Here is a 22,163-nt window from a genome sequence, read left to right as displayed (position 1 = left end):
ATTTCACAATCTTACAACTTTTTCTGGCTTTTTTAGAACCTTGTACAAGAGACACAATTGATTAATAATAAGCAAACAAGTCACAGAATCATTTTTCCTATTAGAAATATATATTTGAGAAAAAAATTTAAAAATTCTCAGGAGTAGGGGAGAAAAGAAGCTATCAAAGCATAGTGGTAAGTTCTCATATTTCAGCCACTCCCCTGCAACAATTTCTGCAAAAGTCAGTTATCACAACAAATAATCCTATTCAGACACTAGTCTACAAAAAAAAGAAAACCTAAAACAGAAAATATGCTTGATTAGGAACTATTCCAATAGTAAGCTATAGTTCCGACAGCTCACGTACAGCATACATTATCGTTTCACTTTTTGTACTTTGAGAAGCCTTAATAAACAACATAGCCCCTCACAGCTACCTTCGGTACTAGTAATTCCAGTGATACAAGCTGGAGAGCGAGCTCAGTGTAGGAAGTCACTGCTTCCTCCCTATCTCTTCCCTGTATCCACAACCACTCTTTTGAACCATAGTATGTTCTACCAAAATAACGTATTAAGAACACAAACAAAACTTTGATCATGGTCTTCAGCATTCTTTAAGAAAACTCAGTAATTCAAAGAGTCTTCTATCTCTAACCTGTAGAAAATACAAGTTATTTGAGAATCATGACAGAGGCTTTGCTTTGTTTTTTAAAATGACCTGAATACACAGAATTCAACATTAAGTGACAGATTGGCTTAATTTTCAACATAAATCATTGCTGAAGAAAGCAGTAGCAACAAATACCACCACTGTGTCTCAAAAATATCATACTGTACAGCTTACAGGCTTAAAGGACAGTATTCCAGTTTTAATGAAGACAACTAACCTTTCTGCAGATAACCACTCTCACATTTATATCTGATCTATGAGCCAGATGCACTATAGCTATGAGATCTTTATAATTCACAGCAGGATCTGTAGGGAAGAAAGAAAAAACAACACAAATGACATCATGCAACCGAATGTCACAGCTAAATATTAAAAATTGCCTTGGAGAACACTTGGAGAACAAACTTCAGTGAAATGAGAAAATGTTAGTGGAGACTGGGGAAGTTCAAATAGAACAGATTTTCCTGAGCAAAAAAACCAAAAATGTTTGCTCCTGAACAGTAGTTTATTAATGGTAGACACACTTGCCAATTACCTGCATACAAAACTTGGTTAAGAAGGTTCTTAATAAGAGAAACAGTAACTGGCGATTCATTCAGAAGGAGCCCCAGTCCAGAGTATCCTACTTCTCTGAGTTTCATACGGTGCTTACTACGTTCATAAACTTTAGTACATTTCAGCATCTCTTCCACAATCTGCAAGAAAAAGTACACACAAATGCAGAATAAACACAGGAGAGCATCCATATCTCTTAAACTTGTATATGATATAACATGCTGGTCTACTGTTTTTAAAGTTTACTTTGTAAGCTAACTGAAATAACATGGACTTTTTTTTTTTTTTAAAGATCCCAATACTTCAAGAGAATACTAATTCCATTGTGACTATGGCAGTATACAATAGCTAACATAACAGAGAAGAAAAAACAAAGAACAAAACATAATCTAGCTAACATCACAGAGAAGAAATAAAACTTGATTAGTATCTTTGTAATTGCATACACTTCTGCAGTCAGACCACTGAAAAAGACAAATTTATGTTCAATTGCTTAATTTGAGAACATATAAATCAATTCATTACCTTGAACACAAGTTCTCTAAGCCTGTCAGAGTATCTTTGATGCAATAACAGAGCATAAAGAATATCAGCATTCCCTGGTTCAAAAAGCAATAGAAAAAGCTGGTCTGGGGTTGGGCTGGAATGAAGTAGGCTGAAGAGAACATCCAGAATTCCACAGAGCTACAAAATTAAGACAACCAAATTAATCCACAATTCATTCAAACTTCACGCTCTGTTTGCGGAAAGTTTTCTTGGCTTAAGTTTTACCCTTTGCTTGGCATAAAAGAAAAGAATGCGGTAATATTGAGTCTGATCAATGTTACTGCATTCAAAATTAGGGGCTTTTGGATTTTTTTCTATATATAGAACATGTTATCAAACTGTAATTAGAGCTACAAAGCAAGTTCAAGTTCTATTGATGTCTACAGAATAGAAACAGCATCATTACAACTTCTGATCAGTTGGAGTCGAATTCACTTAGTTTTGTAAACTAAGAGAACCTTTCTAATGGCAGTATTACACATCATGTGCTTTCTGCCCTCTTCAGGGGAAGAAAGTAACTGGTAAAAATATTGCCACCTGCACAGCACTTTGTCAGGTTTCCAGTGTGCTTATATAACATCCTCAGCTACATCTAAACAGAATCACACATCAGGTAACACTTTGCTTGTGTTCTTTTTCTATCTTGTTCCGCTCTCTTTTAAGGACACAAGATTTCTAAACACCAAGAAGCAAAACCAAAACATGTACAGTTTAAACTACTAATTTATGCCATATTGCATACCGGCTCCTCTTCACTGGTGGCAGCTATGTATCCTACAATGCTCTGTATTTCTTCATGTGTTCCACCTTTGCTCAGGAAATATTTGATCAGTCCATAGAGGGATGTCCGTATTGTTCTCAAGTCATCAGGAGCAAAATCACTGTCTTTACAGCCACTCCTATACAACAACAGAGAGGAAAAGCAAATTAAGTACTTCATGACTCATCAACAGCAATCTGATTGTGCTCGTTTTGCAATTTTTCATCTACCCAGATATCATGGCACAAGCTATCAGCCTGTACTGAAGTAAGGCAACTGAATAGCAATAAGCAATAGTAGATCAGACTTACCAAGTCTATAAAAAGCCCTGAAATGTCAACTTGTACTGATCTGGGTACAGGTCAGGATTTCAGACTTTCCCCTCCCACCCTCTAAAGGAAAGAGCAAGGTCTCTGGACAATCTTCCTCAATGACATGACTATATCCATATAGATATAAGTCACCAAGACTGAAAGCTAAGATTTTAAATTCATAAAAAAGTCTTACTTCAAATTCTACAAGGATATAAAAGAACTTAAAATAATAAACACCCTCTCTTTTCATAATGGTAATGATCTATGACTTAATTTGAATTGTTAATAACAAGTCCTTCAGTTTTAGAAGTTTGTTGACTTTTTCAAGCATTTCTAGTATCATTGGCATAAATTTCATATAATCCTACCATAAAAATTAAAGTCAAGGGAAAGTTGCAAGTCAAATGGAAAAAAAAAAATTTAATGCAATGTTGAAAATAAAACCAACCACCAAAAGCCAACCTGCAGTTGTATTTATTAATTTTCTCACTAGGATGATGAAGAAAAAAACCCCAACAGCTACATACAATAAATGAGGAGTTAGAACAGGTAAAACTCATACCCATAATAAATCCTGAGGGTGTCTAGAAGAAACTGCACACCGTATTTCTTTCTGAAGAGTCTTCTGCTGTCTTTGATGATTGTAGAAAGGTATTGTATATGCCCTATAACATAAAGTTTTCTATTAGAACCTAGATAAAGATTTATGTCAAGTGAAGATTATTGTGTCTTTGCACAGTTGCCCAAGCCCAAGAGCTCACCAATTCTGAAGGGGAAGTCCCCACTGTTCCAGATACTGAAGTCAAAAAGTAAGTGTTGATACATCTGTTGCAAAAGCTGCACATTCTTTTCTACTGAGACTTGTTCTATCAACAACTGTACAGCCATCAGTACGTTCACATCCATTAAGTTGCTTGGCACCTTTTCAAAATAACAACAGGTGTTAGCACTCAAAATACTGAATATCCTAATAAACTACTTTTTTTTTTTCTTTTAAAATCAAATTTAGTGATTCCTTTATCTTCCACAGCAATGTCTGCTTCCATTAAAGCAATGGAAGAAACACAAAACCAGTCTGGTTTGAATAGTCATACAACACAGTATCTATCACAAAAAAAGCAGAACATGATAAAAAGACAAAAAAAACATGTTTCACTTTGCAGATCAAGACCAACTCCTCACACCTTTTTGTCTTCAGAAACATAAGAAAGAAAAGCATGTACTAAGGAGACCTTTGAAGAACCTCACATTCTGGCCAAACTAAGAATGTTTCAAAGTAATCAGGACCTCATCCATAACATTCATTACTAAAGGACATTTCTCAAATTTGCTCACCTTCTGTAACAAGGCTCCTAGGGTGGCAACTCCATGGGAGTGAATAAGATTTTCCTGATTAACATGATGTCTCTGAATAAAGTGTTTAATCATCAAGATGAAAGTTGCAACAATATTCTTCTCCAGGCGTGCTTCTGCAAAATAGAACAGTGGCAAAAGCCTCACGGTTCATTGTTGGACCATAAAAGTAAAGGAAAAGTAGTAAAATCTACTGTTCATATTCCTACTTCTTGAACTTCTCAACTCCTTTTCTGTTTGTTCCCTAGCTGTAGGCTCTCTTTACATTTTTCCAGTGCAGAGTCATAGCCATTCCATGCCTCTGCAGACCAAAGTGACCCCAGTTCTGACTTCAGTTGCCTCATCCATCTGGCTGCAGGTTAAAAACTTCTCTTGCAGTTACAATCATTTGCATATGCTGCAGTTACTCTCCCTCTGTAGTTGGAAACTGACACTTTCTAGCCATGATATGCAAAAAATTAAGAGAGAGAGATATTTATTTTTAAACTTTAACCATTTCATATTTGAAACAAAAAAATGCTGGTTTTCCCTTGCAAAGTCTGATTTCTCAGTTGTTTCTGTTAAGTTCAAAGTTCGTTCTCAATATTATCCCAGTTTTTAAAAACCTATTCTTAAAGCTTCTGTTCCTTTTTTTTTCATTATTATTTTAATACTAAGATCTGATGTGTGTGGAAGAGGTAGAAGTCTGAACATTTTCCTAAGACCATCAAAGGTTGCTAAAGGTTAAACAGTACTATTCTGATGCTGCAACATCTTAATGTTACTGTCTGACCCAGCACTCAAGTCGTAGGAAAGCTCCTCCTATTGATATTAGTAGCCTTTGCATCAAACACAATTTCTCAAAATAATCAGAACAAACTTTTCAGAACAGAAATTTTAAAACTGCATACTTCTACACTAATGTAATAGCAAATCGTGAAAAATAATGCATTAAATATAGCTATATTAGAAATGTATTAGTGAGTTAATTTTACATAGGGCTGAACTCCTGGTGTTCAGTCTCCATGTTTGATATCTCGGAACAGAATGAGCCTTTCAGCTTTACATAGGTACTCTGGAAAAGTCAGCGCATAACAAAACAGCTTTCTGTCATTCACATGAAGACTTTTAAAATCAAGCTTAAAAACGAATTCAGTTCAACTGTACTTTCCTACCTGATGCCTTTGTGGATGACAATACCACCCAGTCTCCTTCTACGGGAGTGACTAGTTCTGGAGGTAGAGTTTCCCCTTCAGACTTCTCAGGTATCTGTCCACCAAGCAAACTGATCTGCTCCAGCAATGGAAACAGCACATTTATTCCACCTATACAGTTGATCATATCCTAAATCAAGAGAAAAAGGAGGAAAATCATCACCATAACTAAAACCCCCTAAACTATGCAACAGAAATTTACTCCAAATATAAAGACCTTTCCGTACTCACAAATTAATCAGAACGTTTCACGTGTCACTTTAAAATTAGTTTAAAACACTGTTTAACAACAAAGCTGCCCAAGTTTTAGACACTGAAATTACACACATCCCTTTCTGTCAGCTCTTGTTTTGAAAGCGCATTTTTACATTTCCTTCCTCCTCCCCACCACATAACACATGAAACCAAAGGATACAAATTTTAGAAAGAATTTTCTGCTAAATGTATTTGAAAAACAGGAAAAATATTTTTTTCTGATTTCTAACTTACTTGCAGCAAGCAGTATGAAGAGATTAGTACACATCTGTGCTTTAATTCTGCAAGATTTCAACTTCAGGTAGTTAAAAATAATAAAATTTGGGTTTTTTTGTTTAAAGTAACTATATACATACCTCAATTCTAAGACTTTTTTAAAAATTCAAGTCCCCTAAGCCCCTTTTTTCCCCCCCTCCTCATAAGCAGGGATAAGATGACACTTCAAGCAGTGCTTTTGTAGTAAGGTGTAACATATTCAAGTCACAAGATTTCTAGAGGCGATTCACAATGCCACATAGAAAATCAGGGTCTCAGCAAGCTAGTCAAAGACACCTATTCAATTCTCCAATGAAAACTATTGTGTAGTAAACTTTAACAGCCAAAAAAACCCCAATATCCTGTAAACCAGCCTATTAACGTGGGATATCACTCTCACTTGCCAGTCAGAAAAGCTGGGGAGAAGTGGGGGAAAATCATCCTTTTCTTCCCCATCATTTTCTACTCTTTGAATTGTTACTCTGCTCCATGTGTCTTTACGATACCCACTCTCCAGCCCACATTTATTCAAGTGAATTTAACAAAATTAAACAGTTAAGAAAGTTTTTTAAATCTGCAAAATTTATCTCATGGATGAAGATTTCTATGTTTCTTCAGCAGAACAAGGGGCACCACAGAACTGCAGTTTTTGGAAACAGAAAACAACTTAAAGCTGAAAAACAGAATTTGTCTGAACAACAAGACAGCAGTAACTAGCTCCTTCCATGCTGTACCTGTCTACAGGGTAGGCTCCTTATCAGCTCTTGTGTTTTTTCCTCACTAGTCCTCCTCAAGAGGGTGCTAAATTCCATCGTGTTTGTTAAAGATTCTCCTAAAACTCGTACTCAAAATATGCTTTCCCATACAGCTAGAGATATAAATACTCCTCACACGTCCCTCTTCTCACTACAGGGTGAAGAGAACAAATTGCAGTAATTTCAAACTAGTCATATCATATTTTCATATTTTTTCATATTTTCATATTTTTTCTCAAAGCTAAGAGCCTTTAATCAAATATTCTGCCCATAAAACAGAATTGGATGTATGCTATCTAAATTTAAAAGAAATAGACCTTTATTCATTTCACTGTTTCTGGATCAAATTCGGATACTGCAAATAACTTGATTTCCTCCTGCACAGAGCTAAGCCTGACTTTAATTTTTGATATTTATGTGTGTTAATGATCAGGGAAGAAACAAGCAGACAGGTACGCAAAGGTATTTATTAAAAGCTGGTTTCCTCCTCTTTTCCAAGAACTAGCATGTAAAAGATCATCTGGCATTTTACACAGAAGACAACTAATGGACGTGTAACTTGCCCAAACAGTATTTTGTTTGTGGAGCACCAAGAAAGTCTAAACCATTAATACTAAATCTTGTTGGCAGTTGAGTTGACAAAATTGTAAGTTTGAATTCTATGATAAAAAGTCAGATCTGAACTGTCAGTGGTGTGAGACTAAAAAAATTAACTGATTAACCAAAAGGGCATAAGGACCCAATGTGTTAGGTTAAGAAAACAAAACAGAAAAAGAAACACCAAAATATAGGACAGTTTTGCTATGATAGAATCACAGAATTGTCTAGGTTGGAAAAGACCTTGAAGATCATCCAGTCCAACCATTAACCCAACTACACCATATCCCTCAGCGCTATGTCGAATGTTTAAGCAGGTTTAGACAGAAAATGTTACATTTTAAGCTCCAGTACTAATACAGCAGTAGTGCTGAGATTAGAAAAACAAAGTTAAAGAAAGATGACTTGCACAGCCTGTAAGAATCAGATACCCCAATGTATCGAACAACAAGGAAAAATATTGGACAGTGTATAGCAGAGAAAGAATAAGATGTAACATTTTAGTGAGTATTTGGTGTTTTCTATGAAGTGAGGCTTTTGGACTGTGAGATCACAGTCCTGCCAACCCCAAACCAAAAGTAAATAAGGTAACTAGATTAAGTTATCTCTTTTAAAAAGTGTTATATTCTTGTAATATTTTAACTCCACACCTTGTTTTCTGCTGAACTTAGTCTGCAATTCAGTAACATTATTTTATATGAGTAACAGCAAAGTCACAAGTGTTAACTCTAATCTTAATCTAATTCAGAGATTAAAACTGCAAGAAAACCATGACAGAATGCCCTAGAGATGATAAAATGCTTTCCATACACAACATGCATCGAACAGGTTATGAAGAGTAGTCAGCCACCACAAAATATCTTAATGAATTACCTGTGACATTAAGAGCAATAGCCCTTGTAAATTCTCAATAAATGCAATGTAATACTACTCCAGCTACACAGCATTAACCCATTAATTCTCATTATAAAAACATGCTGTATCTGCTAAATGTCACTTGCATTATGATAAATAACTTCCACATTCTAAAGGTTAGGTGAACATATACAGCCACTGGTCATATTTACACCAGGTTCTGCTTCTTCGGTACGCATTTACCTTGACGTCCCAGTTCACTACTTTGTTTCCAGTTAGTCTTCCGTGTAAAAGATTTGAAGACAGGTCAAGACAAATTGGGTTTCTGCAGGCCTGTTAAACAGATGAAGAAGCTACAGTGTAATTCAGGAAACAAGCTACAGATCCTTGAAGACATAACATTTCCAAATGATACATAATATGTTTCAGGAAGTTTGTGACATCATGTTGAAATTAAAATATTTAAACAATTTGGAACCGCTGAAACATCATATATGTTATCTTAGATCTGACATTCACAGTTGTACAAGATAATTGTCCTTTTGCCAAACAGAACAAAACCTACTATCTCTGCACAAGATTAAAGTTTAAGAAAACTCTCGCTGTTCTTTATCTTCCCATAATAAGCGCGTAAAGATGGCACGCTCACCTGTTCTATAAAACAGCAAAGCAAAAAAAAAGACCATCTAGAATGTATTCAGAAATCACTGCTCACTAATCAAAGAGAAATCATGTACCGTTTCATACCTTTGGTGTATAATGAAGCAGCACCTTACTGGGGAGATCTCCAACTTCAGCCTCTTGAGACTTCCATGGAGTTAAACAGTTTGGACCTGTTAAGAGAAATTATGTATACATTATGTACAAAAATCATGTATTTACATATTTAAGAGTCCACAAGATATTAAAATTGACCTTCACAAATTTTATACTACTATACTTTGTTGCAACAACAACTAGAACACTCTGAACCATACCTATTTGAGATATGCTTTGTGACTTAAATCTTTCATTCCATAGGGTCTGCTTAAAAAGAAATACATTCCTGATAAAAAGCTAAACTATACAAAGAAGGGGTTTATTTATACCTTCAAACAGCTTTAATGGTTTTGTCTTTACAAATACCCATCTCATATTTGTCACCAATCTCTCTGTCATCAAGCCCAAATGTCCAGAAAATGAGTAATCTTCAAGGTAGTTTTGTTTAGTAATACCAAATAATTCCTTTAAATGATGGAAGTCTTTTTACACTAATCTTTGACAACCTCAAATTATTACGGAACCTAGTACCTTAACACCTTGAACTTTAAGACACAGCTTACCAGATTTATTTTTTTTAAATGACCTCTTAATTATTAATTGATTCTTGTGGAAAAACCCTCAAGCATAAATTACCTTTAAGTGGCCTATCAAAACAAGGGCAATATTTTGAAGAGTCTCAAACGTAAAGTCACATGTAGGCAAACAATAGCAAAAATTAAGAACTTACAAATGAAAAAACTACCTAACATTTTGATTATGGCAGGTCCATACATATGATAAACAGATGAGCTTATGCAAACATAACATTTAAAATAAGACTTACAATACTTATCATTCCATTTTAAGCTTATTTGTTATAAGGCAATCTCACTTTGTCAGCTCTGCAATTCTTCCAGACTGTAACTTTTTCATTATGTGTAGAGCAAAGCTCAGTGGGGTCTCATCCCTAACTCATCCCCTTTATTCCACTAAAACCAGTACAATCACCGCTTACCTGCTAAATATAATGCTTTCACCTGAGGAGGTTGCAGTGCTTCATGAAAGATAATAACTGATCCAAGTTGGCCCTCCAAAGATGTTGGACACCCCCATTCACTGTCCTGAGTCCCTGCCGAGATCATCTTGGTGATGAGCTCTGGTTTTCCAAGCATCCCACCCCAACTTCCTGTAGAGAGAATGCCCCCCAGTGATGTCCGATGGGGCAAAATAGGGGAGGAAAAAGGTGGATCTGGTATCTGAGATGGAGGAGGAGTTGTTGTTCTTTGACCAGCTGAGCCAATGCAGCAAGAAATAAATGCCTGGAGAGTCACGCATAGAAGAAAGAAAACAAAACATACTGTAAATCTAACCTCCTTCTTTCACAGTTTACAAAGCAGATCTGAGGACTATCTCTGGCAAACCTGACCTAAATAAATTAAGCCAAGAGCAGCCAGTTCTGGCATGCCCTGGAAAAGAAGCAATCCAACACAACAGGCCAAAAAACCACCTGTACTTTCCACAACAGCAGAGTGCCCTTCCTGCAATTAAGAACAATTTGGTCACCTCAACTGTTGCATGACCTCTGGCAGGAGCGCAGAGAGGAAGGATGGTGCTCCAAATACCCTGGTAACCTCTCCTCTTCTGGATTATATTTCAAAATACTAGCCCAGCATATCTGCTAACTGCACATTTCTTGTATCAGTATCAGTTATTCCATTCAAATAGATGCTGTCATCAGAAGCTTCCTTGCTCTGCTTTCAAATACCTTGATATTTATAGTGCTTAGTCTACAGATGGGCTAAAATCCAGAGTTTTATCTCACAATGGAAGTTACATTTACTCTCATTTTTTAAGTATTATACTGACTTACAAAAGAGGGAAGAATATTCAGTATTGTAGCCCAGTTAAAATGGATTTGTTCCACAAAAAGAATGGATAATGCTTACAAAGAGAACTAAACATGATGTGTACTCATTTCAACAGCCGCTGTGGGTTTTTTTAGGCTAAACGTGTACACATTTGAAATGGTTAGAATAACTGCATGTAAACTAATTACCCAGCTAACAAAGCAGGTATAAGATTAGCATATTAAGGGAATATACAGAAAATACAAGTAAAAAAATTACTGCTGAAAACAACAGGGAATATTCCTCACTGAGTACTGTCATACCAATCCTACTAGCAGAACTGTGATTTATTATGATTTATTCATAAATAATGTCAATATGCTCAGGTAATTATTTTGAGGAAAACCCCACAATCTAATCAAGGTAATGAAGTGGGGTTTTGTGTCATTTTTAAACCAAGATGACTAAACAAGCATTAATTAATGGTTAGTTTTACTCCAAATCGATACTCTGGACACTGTCCAAAGTTGAACAGAAGCTTATTAGCAATAGGCTAAGCTATCTTAAACTCTTACACAATTTCCAAATTAAAAAAGCTAACTATGTTCTCATTTCTACAAGAGCTCATCACAACAGGGGTATAGCTCAGAAGGTGAACTTACTTCATTCATGGCAGGGAATCGAAGTGGGGCAGAGACCTTCTGTTGTCCATTGACGTAGATGTACACAAGGCTCTGACCAAAGGGCCTCTTTCCAGGCATGTGAACAATAGTTATGTTGTGCTGGTTAAGCAATATAAATAATTAAGTCATTATTAAAAAGCAGTGAAATGACAGCATGAAAATATTTAACTTCCTCTCTACTAATCTGGTGAGAAAATCACTTAAGAAAATAAATCCAAAGCATCAACAAGAAGTTAAGACCACATATCAGCTGCTTCCACTTTTAAGTAGTATACATGCAAACAGGTTTTTGAAAGGAGAGAGATACAGCTCTTTCACGATAATTTCAGTCTTTAAATATGGGAATAGAGAAAGGCAAAATGGAAACACAGTAGCACATTTGATTCGTTCACACAGCACCATAGACACCTATGCTTGTTATAATTTAATATAAAAAAAAAAATCTCTAATACAGTGTTGTAACCAGTTTATCAATAACAAATGCCTAACATAGGCATAATCTAGCTCAATCTACCACTGATCTACATGGAAATTGCTTGCATTATTTAAGATTAGATTTGTTCTTATGCAAGGAATTATTTAAACATGAGAAAATAGACCATTTGTAAAACAACCAAAAAACCCCAACTTTGACTTCTGAGCTAACAGTACTATTTTAAACAAAGTGTTTTTCGGTATCAAATCTTACCCAGAGAGAGTCAAAAAAACAATGGTCAGGCAGCATCACTGTTGCATATTCTCTCTTTGTGCAAACTGCAACCACCAATACCCCAGAGCATGTAATAAATGCTTCAAAACCCATACCACTTCCTGTAAAAAAGCTACAGAAAAAGACAACAAAGCAAACAATCAAGGACTTCACCAAAACTAATGGAAATCATCTAACGTTCATTCATTAAGGAGAGAACCAACTTAAGCCATTTGTCACTCATCCAGTATTTACTATTGCCCCTGGTAAAGTTGCCAGTGTTGCATGCAGATTCGTGACATTACTGTTACAATTACTAGACATGTTTTCTCCATTTGCCTTCTTTCACATCATAATGTTGTATAAAGAGATTTTATTTATTTTAAAGACCAATAGAGCACATGGAATAGCTCTTCTAGAAAATGCAGAAAGTTCAGTCTTTAATTTTATGTACAAATCTACATTAAAACTGTGTGACGAGGAAATAAGTATCACCCATGATTTATTTTTATTTCTGATCATCTATCAGCAGGAACCTTACCTTAGTGCAAAATGTAAATGTAGCCATTCTTATTTCACTCATATAATGAAGAAAATCATCTGTAAGCAGCTATCTATAAATAAGCCCTGCAAGCACAGGTTTGCCTTGAGAAACCTTTCATTTTTTAAATACTTGAATACAAGAAATTATATACACATTGTGAACTGCTATCAAAACCTGCCGCATACCCTTAGGTACCATTATTCCAAGTGAATGCATTAACTGCTATCAAATGCCTGCATCTATCAAGGTAACAGATAAATACACACAAAGAATGAATATTATAGACAATTTCAATAGACATAAGCTTTCTTACAATTAAACACTGTAAAACATAGCAGCTAGACCAATTTTAATAATTTTAATTCAGTTGTGTGCTTAACATTTCAAGCTGAAATTGGAATTTTCAGTTTCCTCTTTTTTGTATTAATTTCAATGCACTACTGTTTTAGCTTACCAGAACTAGAATAATGTCATCAAAATTGTATGTAACATGATAGAAAACTAGTCAGTTATTGACATAATATCAACACACTGAAATACAATCACAGCTTTACTTTGCAGTGCAATTCCACCCCAGTTTTCCAGAACTAGTCTACTTAAGATCTTTAGTGGGACACGCTGACAAACTCTGGAAACAGTCTTGTGGCAGTTTATCAGACGGCACCCTTCATCAGGCCTGTGCTATACAAATAGACAAGGCAGCTGCAGAAATCCAAGGGGTTTCCACCTGCTACCATGGTTATTAATAAACAAAAGTAACACTCTAAGACACAGAGGTTTGGAAAATACTGGTACAACTAAAATTGCATTCGTTAACATTTTCCCTGAAACTGCAGTGCAGTACCATGCACTGAAGGAAGCAAGAGATTCTTCAACTAGTATTCCCCCATTCTGCTTGATGATGAATGTACCCAGAAAGTTAAATTATACTAAAAACCATCCATATCAATGTCTATTTAAACAAATCAAGGTGTTCTTTTCATTGTGTTCTCATATAGAAAACAGATTTAATTACCTTTACAAGAAACAGTGGGAAGGCTGCTCTTATTTTGGGGTAGGGGTTTTAGGGGTTGCTGTTTTTAATGTTGTTTTGTTTAAGCCATGAACCTTAACGCAATTTGGAGTTATGGATATTGAAACTGTAGACAAGAAAGCATTATAACTGAGGAACTACATGCTTATTTCTGTAACACAGCCTGGCTCTGGTGACAGATGAAACTGCTCCCTTTTACAAACTAAGCACTATATACTGCATTCTCTGAAGATAAGCAAAAGTACCACATGTCACAGGGTACAATATGCCACAGGGAACAGATGACTTAGATTTGTACTGTTGAAGTAGTTATAGTAACTATACCTATAGAGTTGCTTCCTCTTGCCACTTTTGCCATTCGCGCTAGGGTCCACCCGGTCCTGGTCAAGGCAGAGCCAAGCGTTGAAAGAAAACGCAGAGCCTGGCCACTTATGAATTGATGGAACAGCAATTCCAGCCATGCTGTGGCACAAGTTGAAATACTGCAAGGCACTAGCCATGCCCTGCTTTCGGGCCATTGCTAGAATGGCTCGCATCACTGGAACAACGTAAGGGTGAGCTCGTTTTGGTTCCTCAGTCCTCAGGAGCCGTATTAGTTGAAGCAGTTCTTCTGAGCCCATTGACTGGCTCCCCAAAGAGCCCAGAAGGGCAATCAGGTTCTCTGCACAAGTACAATGGAGCGCAGAATGGGAATTTAGTGTCTCAATGATACGGATGACCATGTTCGCATTGACACACGTGGCACGACTCTGTCTGTTAATACAGCAGATTCGCCTCAACCAATTTGAGATGAAAATCTGCAGGTCATGTGATTCTAGTTCTGGAAGCCACTGGATAAGCAGCAACAAGGGCTGGACATTACTAATGCCTAGTATCCCAACAGCCATGTGGTCACCTTCAACAGCCTGAAAAACATCAGAGAACTCAGACATGAAGTACAACAAAATATGGCTAGAAGTACTGTTGAAAAGATGTAAGCATTTTAGCATCCAAAGCAAGCACCTCTCACCATATTCATGAGTTCTTCCAGCAATTCCCGTGAGGGCTGACCCAAGGATTTTAGTACCTCATATATGTGTGCATAACCAATCCTCTCCTTGAAGACCTCCTGAGGATAAAAATCCCAGTCTCAGTAACAAATAAAAGACAAAAATTGCTTGTCTACTGCAGCAGGTTCTAATTTAACACAATATTAAGACGCAAAATAATTAGAAATCAAGAATAATGTTTTTCGGGCTAGAAATCTCTTCTTGATAATAATACATCCATTGTGCTGTCTCTAGCATGCTGCAGATGAGAAGGTTCTCACTGCAGCATGCAGATAAAGAATTAAAAGATCAAAGTTGTATTTTAGTAATTACCTATACAAGAATATAATTGCTTTTCTATAAATCAAAATGTTAATTCTATCACAAAATACTAATAGCTTAATTTTTAAACGCAAACTGTAGCATGAAATTATTACATTGAGAATTAGAAGTATTCAGATATTAATTTCTGAGTGAAAGATTTTCCAAGACCAGCTTGATTAAAAACCACCCATCCTAAACACTTCAAAAATTACAAAAGTGTTTCAAGGAATTTTTTCTGAAAACCAATTGATTTTACATGAAGAAAAAACATAGTCAAGCAGAAAAATCCAAACAATAGCATCCATTTATGGTTTAGTTAGGAAACAGCTAACACATCATACAGAATGGATACTCTTTCCCCAGCTGTACTGCACTGAAATTAAAACTCTTTTCTTTTTTTTTAAGGATGAATCTGTCAGCAGAAGTGAGATGATTGCTTAGGTAAATACGGAAAGAAAAAATACATATGCTGCAGTGGAAGTATAATTGAAAAATTTACTGATCCTTTGTGAATCACAGCCAGTCCCCATGCCCAGCAAAACTCTTCTGAGGCTTTCCAGAGTCAGTGGAGAAATAAGAACTCTGAGTAATGCTCTGGAGGAGCATAAGTCACCCTGTTGTTTCTCACTTAGACTGTACTGCAAGTAGCAACCAAATCAGATGACTCCCACCCTTCCTTTAGTCTCCACTGTGCAGCCTCATCTCTTTCTCCATGCCAAGACTAGGAAATCATTCAACCATGGGGTGAATCGAATGAAGTCGGTAATCTAAGAATAAATACATTATTTTTCTGTGGGCTTAGCTTCCAGTCAGATTCACAAACTAACCACAACCTATGCATTTATCAAATCACAAGAATAACTACTAAGGTGGGGCAGGAGAACAGCAAGACCACCATTTGGACAGCAATATTGTCCTGGGTTAGCTTAATGACAATGATAAAACTACAACACAAAAACTTCTGCCTGAAAATTTCTGCAAATACCCATTAATTCTACACCACATATTCATGGGACAAGTAACGATGTACTTCCTTTACAAAGGCTCCAACAGTCATTAACACTCTGATCTTCCAGTTTTGACACAAAGATGGCTCAGTGTCCAGCCACTAGGCACATACAAAGGGATATGGGATGCTAATCAGCTACTCTTATCTGGCACGAATGCGTGACCACAATCTGCTCATCTTCCTCAGCAAGATTCATCAAGGTATTGTGATAAAAACACTAACTGGAAACAGACCTTTGCATATATACTGTTGTTACCTTAGCAGCTGGAGACTTGTGCATTACTGCTGTGAGGGCTTGAATGGTTGACACTGCCAAGCAGTCCAGGTGTCCCTGAAACACCTGAAAGTAACAGGTACAGAAGTTATATACAAATGCGCAAAGACAGTTCAACTCTGAAATCTATAGTGTCCTCCTGCCAGGAGGGAATCCAGGAGTTTGCTAACATGCTTCAAAAATCATCTCCCCACCAGTCAAGATTTCGTAACCCCAAGGCCTACAAGGAATTACGTAACAGTAGACAGCTAGCCACACACTTCAAGAGGAAAGAAGCATTCACAACACACATTGCACTTCAAATACTCCGATGGACAAACAGGTTTTCCTCATGCGGCTAATGGACAACCTCAAGAGGGAGGGAGGAAAACAAATTAGGAAACCTCTCGCCGTACGCGTGTGTGCGCTGCTGGACAATCAGGCACCTGCAGTTCGTGTAAACGGTTTTCTTTTCTATCCAAGTCCCTACAGGCCAATGCAACACACACACAAATTGTGAAATGTCACACCAGCACAGTAAGGTGGCTGCCTCACTCATAGCTTCATTGCATTGATCAACATCTCTTTTTCCAATTTAAGTCATCTTTTGAGTTGGGGTTTGGTTTGGTTTTTTTTTTTTTTCCTATAATTCTTATCGATATTGATATTTCTATGGTGGTTTTAGGGACAAAAATGTTGGAGCACTATATCGCATCCATCAGTAAACCTAGTTAGCAAAACTGTGCAAACAAACATACTCTGTTTTGTTATCTCTGAAATATTATATGCATATCAGACATATTTTGAAAATGAAATGTCAAGTATCAGAAGGCAGTGTAAGATGTAAACAAACATTTACATGTGGTTAGAATGTTGCACTAAAAAAGTTTCTAAAAATGCCAGAGCTATTAGTTAGAATCACAATTTGTAGATAGCCATACCTTGTATTTAGCATTTCTTTACATTTTAATCAGAAAAAAATCATTTTACTATAAAATACAAGAACAATTTGCATTTGAAACTTTCCACAATATTTTGGGAAAATTAAAGCAACAGGCTATTCCTACCTCCCTGATTCAGCCTGTCCATTGTTTTGTGAACACTTGTTCTTGATGACAAGCAAAGAATCAGGACATCAAATACAACCATTGAGATTCACAAACAAGGCCCCAGAATCCAAAACACCACAGTGCTGAGACAAAGAAGCAAAAAAGAGAAAAGGGGGGAGGGGGGGGGGAGGGAAATCACCACCAGGTTGAGAGAATTTATTTGGATTCCATTCATGTACTTCACCTTTTCCTTAAAAGAACCATAACTGAGGCTCAATCTATTCTAAATATCTGCATTTGGAAGCAGATTAATAAAACTGAGGTGGAATTCAATATGTTATTCAGGAAGATTCTTTTCCAGGGACAGGAGATACTGATGTGTGCAGCAACACAAGACCATCTTGCTGCAGAAGGCTTATAGAGGATGGTTAAGGTGAAGCACAGGAATCAGTTTTCCTGTGATTGTGTCTTGACTTCAACCGAAGAAAAATACAGGTTAGGTAGGTACCTGGTCCTCATTCATTTCTGTCAGTAATTTGTTGGCAAGGTCTTTCTCACTCTTGTCTGCCACTTTATTGTTAGCATTTAAAAACAGCTGTTAGAAACAGAGACAAGAATAATGGAAATAATTGCATTAAACAGTTACCTGCAGCCAAACCTGTGGAGGCTGCCTTGGATTTGTATTTTACATACCAAAAAAAAAAAAGAGTTCTCACACTGGTGAGACACAATCCTCCATTAATACTAGTCTTCTGTTAATTCTTATGATACTGAAGATTACGCTGTATTTTTGCTAAATAGTAATTGCTGTTTTCCCCCCACCATAATTAAATGAAAATATGTAATCACTGAGACAAGGAAACAGATTTATCTGGAATTTATACTGGTCACTGGTTTAGAAAGTGTGATTTCATTCACAATACGCAATATGACAGGAGGTTCTCAAAAATTTATTTATAAGAAATAAAGACAAGAGTGGGGCATTAGCAAAGAAATGGATACAGATGTTTCACAATTTTCCACTTGATGTTTCATCCTAGGTGAAGGCTGAAGATACCTAGACAGAATATTTTAATCTTGCAACAGCAGCAGAATTTCTAAGGCACATAATCTTTAGGACAGGAAGAAGGGTAAAATATCTCTTCCATCCTCCTAAGATTCAGACAGATTGTAAATAGCTTTAAATCAAACATACACCTATACTGCATCTTTGGCTAAGAAAATGCTCTCTGTACAGTAGCTAGATACCTAGTAAGTTTCTGAATTTGAATTTTAAAGCTCACCCAAATATCTTCAAAATTGACTGTAGTAACTTTGTGTGCAAAGTTTAGCTGCAACCTAATTAGGACTAAAATTGATGTTATGTTTTTAGATTCTATTAAACTGTTAAAAAAATCCCTCACCGAATTGTTTTAAAAGTCCCCTCAAAAAAAAAAAAAGGGGAACAACACTTTCCTTTAGTGAATAAAAACTAAGCATTTCTCTTTTTTTCCCCTCATACGTTTTGTTCCATTATCTGTTAGGCAATCTCTCTGAAGAGGAACAACCTGAGATATCATAACTTCCATAAATTAGGGCAAACAGAAGGACAACACTCAAGATACTAGTTTGACTTACATAGGTGTGAAAGCACATAGTTAGAAACACAAGCCATTTTGAAAGGTACATCAGAGTCAAGAGCACTTAACACTACAGAATAACTATAATATGCCTTAGCGGATTATAACATTAACAAGTGGAAAGAACACTAAACAGAAGCAAATGCAGACATGAAAATAAACCATCAAATTTTTCATATGGGTTACTTAAATGCTGATAAGACCTGTAAAATGGATTTTTATTACAATGTCCATATGGTTTTAATTCTTCTATTTACAAGCTGTTCTGAATTTTTTTTTTTTTTTTTTTTTAATTAACCAGGCATAGTGCTAGAGGTCATTGTGCTTTGCTCAAAGTCTGACCTCTAGGAGGTTTAATAGATGAGACAAGATTCAGGACCGACAAAGCAGCTTGTTAAATGACAGTACAGAATAAACACCTCCTTGCACCTCTAAAGTACAGGCCCTCTTTTCAGATGTCACATGCAAAAAGAAACCTTGAGATCATCAAAACTTAACCAAGCAGTTTTGAAAAGCTTTTGTGCAGATCTGTAACCCTAGAGCATAATTAAAGGAAGACAATTTTCCCATAAGCCTTAAAATCAGAAAATATGAAAAAAAATTTAAATCTTAGAAGATTGTTGAACTGCAAGTGACTTGGAAGCATGACTAGAAGCATGGCCTTGAATACCTCAAGTTCTTAGGGATATCTATAGCAGAAATAGTGCTATGAATTTTCTTTACTCTTCCTTTCCGTGAAAATTCCTTTCACTCCATATTTGCTGAAGATCCAGTAGTTTCCTTACATTCAGGTATGTATGTGGACTCTCCCGCTATCTGCAGAGCTGCAGAACACACTTTACACAGCTTGCTGGTGAATCCAGTAGCAAGGTTTCCATAAGTAAAGAAAAAAGATCTAGAAATAGGGTCTCCACCCCCAGCTAATTAGGAGAAATCCTAATTCCACAGATAAATTAATCTTTGCTATTTAGCTTTGAAAAAGAATGGAGATACAGTACATTGGAAAACACAAATATATAACACCTTCCCAGCTTCTACCCTGGCCCTACTTCTCATCCTTGGGAGTATTTGGACTGTGAAAGGTTAACAAAAACCTATGTAGTAAACTGGCAGCATAGATATTCAACCAATCACACTAATATGTGAGACTGCGTCACAGGAAAAATCCCTCAAAAAAGCCTAACTTATGCCATACGTACAGGCAGAATAAGAATAAAAGGAGCAAACTGCAGAAATGGAGTAGCAGTTCCTGCTTGCTTAAATTCCACCAGTTGTTTATAAGAAAGCCAGAACATAGCTAGGGTCTCCATAAACAGGTAAACATCACACTGCTTGATGATTTAAGAAGAAACTAAAGAAATTTCTTATAGAGTACAAGGTCAGTACAAAAATAGGCACAGATTCCCAGAGGAGGGGAATGGAAAGGTCAAACAATGTATTTCAGGAGATAAACTACAAACACTATTCAAACCACTTCAGGTCAGCTGACATTCTCCCACTAATTATAACTACATTTAAGACGTAATCCAAACACATTTATTTTTAATATATTACTGTACTGAAATATGTTCTAATCCAAAATCTAAATGGATTTGAATCAAATTGCATACCGTAGCTAGCATTAGATTATCTAGCATTAGAAAAATCTCAAAATAGCTACGCTACCAACATATCACACAAAGATAAGTAAAATATTCCACAGAGTTACATCATTATTTATGTTCTTTTGCACAGGGGAAAATGAAATCTAGAAAGCAATCAGTGGAAGACACTAGCTTGCAAATTATGACCATCTAGGACTGAGATGAAAACACAACATCTATGTAAACACTAAATCTTATGTAGAAGGAAAAGAACAATCAAAGAACATTTGTAACAGCTTGAGCTCATGTTTTATGTCAGCTACACAAGACTCAAATATTTTGAAACACTTTAAGGCACACCAGCAAGGGTTGTTTTTTTTTTTTTTTAAATGGAAAAATATGCCTCTCAAATTAGAATTCAGACCTCCATCTGGCAGCAGCTTTAAGTGACTTCCTAGTAATCCAGTGACAGAATATAAAAAATAAACCAAACAAAAAAGGTGGTGGGGGGGGAATTGATTCCAGTTACAACCTTAACAGATTTTAAGAGACTGAGCAGGGTCTGTAAAGGTATTTTGCTGAAGACTCAAGTAAGCATTAATTGCTTTAACCAAGACAGACAAGAAACACCTCTACTTCACTGGAAAAAAAAAAAAATTTCAGAGCAACTTGGATCTTTCAGATCTTTCATGGCATTAGTGGCTCTAACCGACCCAAAGTTTAACTTCCAGTATGTAGACACTATAAAATTGCAACTAATTCAGAAGGAAGATATAAAGGTAATTAATATACCTTCAATATTACAAGAGACGTTTATTATTAAAGATATGCTGATAAGGGAAAATTTACCTTGCAGTTCTGCAACAGTCGAATGAGATGCTCAAAGCAGTTACTGTTAAGGAAAATTGCCTGCAGAACAGGCCTATCTGTGCAGTCTAACATGTCTGTGATGGTATCTATAAAATTAAAACAGAACTGGCATCAAAGACAAAACAATTCCCAAAACCATCGAGCATTTTTTCTGCACATTACATAAAAAACATGGGGAAAAAGTTATACAACAAACTATGTGCTGAGAATTCTTTGATCAAGAATGATGTGCGTTTTAAGCACAGAGCAGCAGGCCTAAAACTAAACATTTTGATGTTGTAAAAATGATCACATAACCTACTATATCTGAAGGAAAATTCAGCTACTGAGTATCTTTGATTGCTTTGGGGGTCTGTTTAAAGTCAGTGGCATTTGTAAGTACATAAGCAGCATGTCTTTTATTTAAAGCACACAAATGCTTCCTCATCAAAGCAATTATTCCGCGTTCTACAGCAGCCTTACACTGTAAGCATTCTTCCTTGCCTCAGGACTACTCCACATTTTTCTTGAAAGTTTGGGAAAAGAAATACCTTTATTTATATTTCCCATTCTGAACAACAGAGTGGAAAAAATTCCAAATCCTGAATTCTTATGCAGTGACTTTAATGCAACTGTTTCAGACCATCACTTCTGGCCAACATTTACAATAATGCCATTTGAAAAGCAAACTATCACAAAACAGCCACAACATGGGTATTTTATTGCAGGCCCATCTAATTCTGCAATTAAGCTGCTGATGGCTGTTATCTGCTCCCTAGCAAAAGGGTTTTTTTTAATAGACTGGCAGTCCATGAACCTTGAC

At 36.2% G+C, this 22,163-nt stretch overlaps 1 protein-coding gene across 4 annotated transcripts in view; it reads right to left on the bottom strand.

Moving 5' to 3' along the window:
* The window catches only part of NBEAL1 (neurobeachin like 1), an 86,937-nt gene that overhangs the window by 31,088 nt on the left and 33,686 nt on the right, over nt 1-22,163 (bottom strand). For 2 of the 4 annotated variants that reach the window (XM_074911073.1, XM_074911072.1), the window contains exons 10-27: nt 21,341-21,447; nt 17,798-17,884; nt 16,244-16,327; nt 14,636-14,734; nt 13,951-14,531; nt 12,050-12,182; nt 11,341-11,460; nt 9,847-10,150; nt 8,838-8,923; nt 8,334-8,423; nt 5,335-5,503; nt 4,163-4,296; nt 3,589-3,748; nt 3,390-3,492; nt 2,496-2,652; nt 1,733-1,891; nt 1,188-1,347; nt 870-958 (exon numbers count right to left, since the gene is read on the bottom strand). In XM_074911073.1, coding sequence (XP_074767174.1) covers nt 870-958; nt 1,188-1,347; nt 1,733-1,891; nt 2,496-2,652; nt 3,390-3,492; nt 3,589-3,748; nt 4,163-4,296; nt 5,335-5,503; nt 8,334-8,423; nt 8,838-8,923; nt 9,847-10,150; nt 11,341-11,460; nt 12,050-12,182; nt 13,951-14,531; nt 14,636-14,734; nt 16,244-16,327; nt 17,798-17,884; nt 21,341-21,447 — 2,822 coding nt within the window. The remainder of the gene's footprint in view (nt 1-869; nt 959-1,187; nt 1,348-1,732; nt 1,892-2,495; nt 2,653-3,389; nt 3,493-3,588; nt 3,749-4,162; nt 4,297-5,334; nt 5,504-8,333; nt 8,424-8,837; nt 8,924-9,846; nt 10,151-11,340; nt 11,461-12,049; nt 12,183-13,950; nt 14,532-14,635; nt 14,735-16,243; nt 16,328-17,797; nt 17,885-21,340; nt 21,448-22,163) is intronic. The other 2 variants (XM_074911074.1, XM_074911075.1) reach the window with 2 other exon arrangements.

This window comes from Athene noctua, chromosome 7 (assembly GCF_965140245.1).
Source record: "Athene noctua chromosome 7, bAthNoc1.hap1.1, whole genome shotgun sequence".
In the NCBI taxonomy this organism is placed as follows: Eukaryota; Metazoa; Chordata; class Aves; order Strigiformes; family Strigidae; genus Athene; species Athene noctua.
This window is presented reverse-complemented; position numbering and strand designations above follow the sequence as displayed.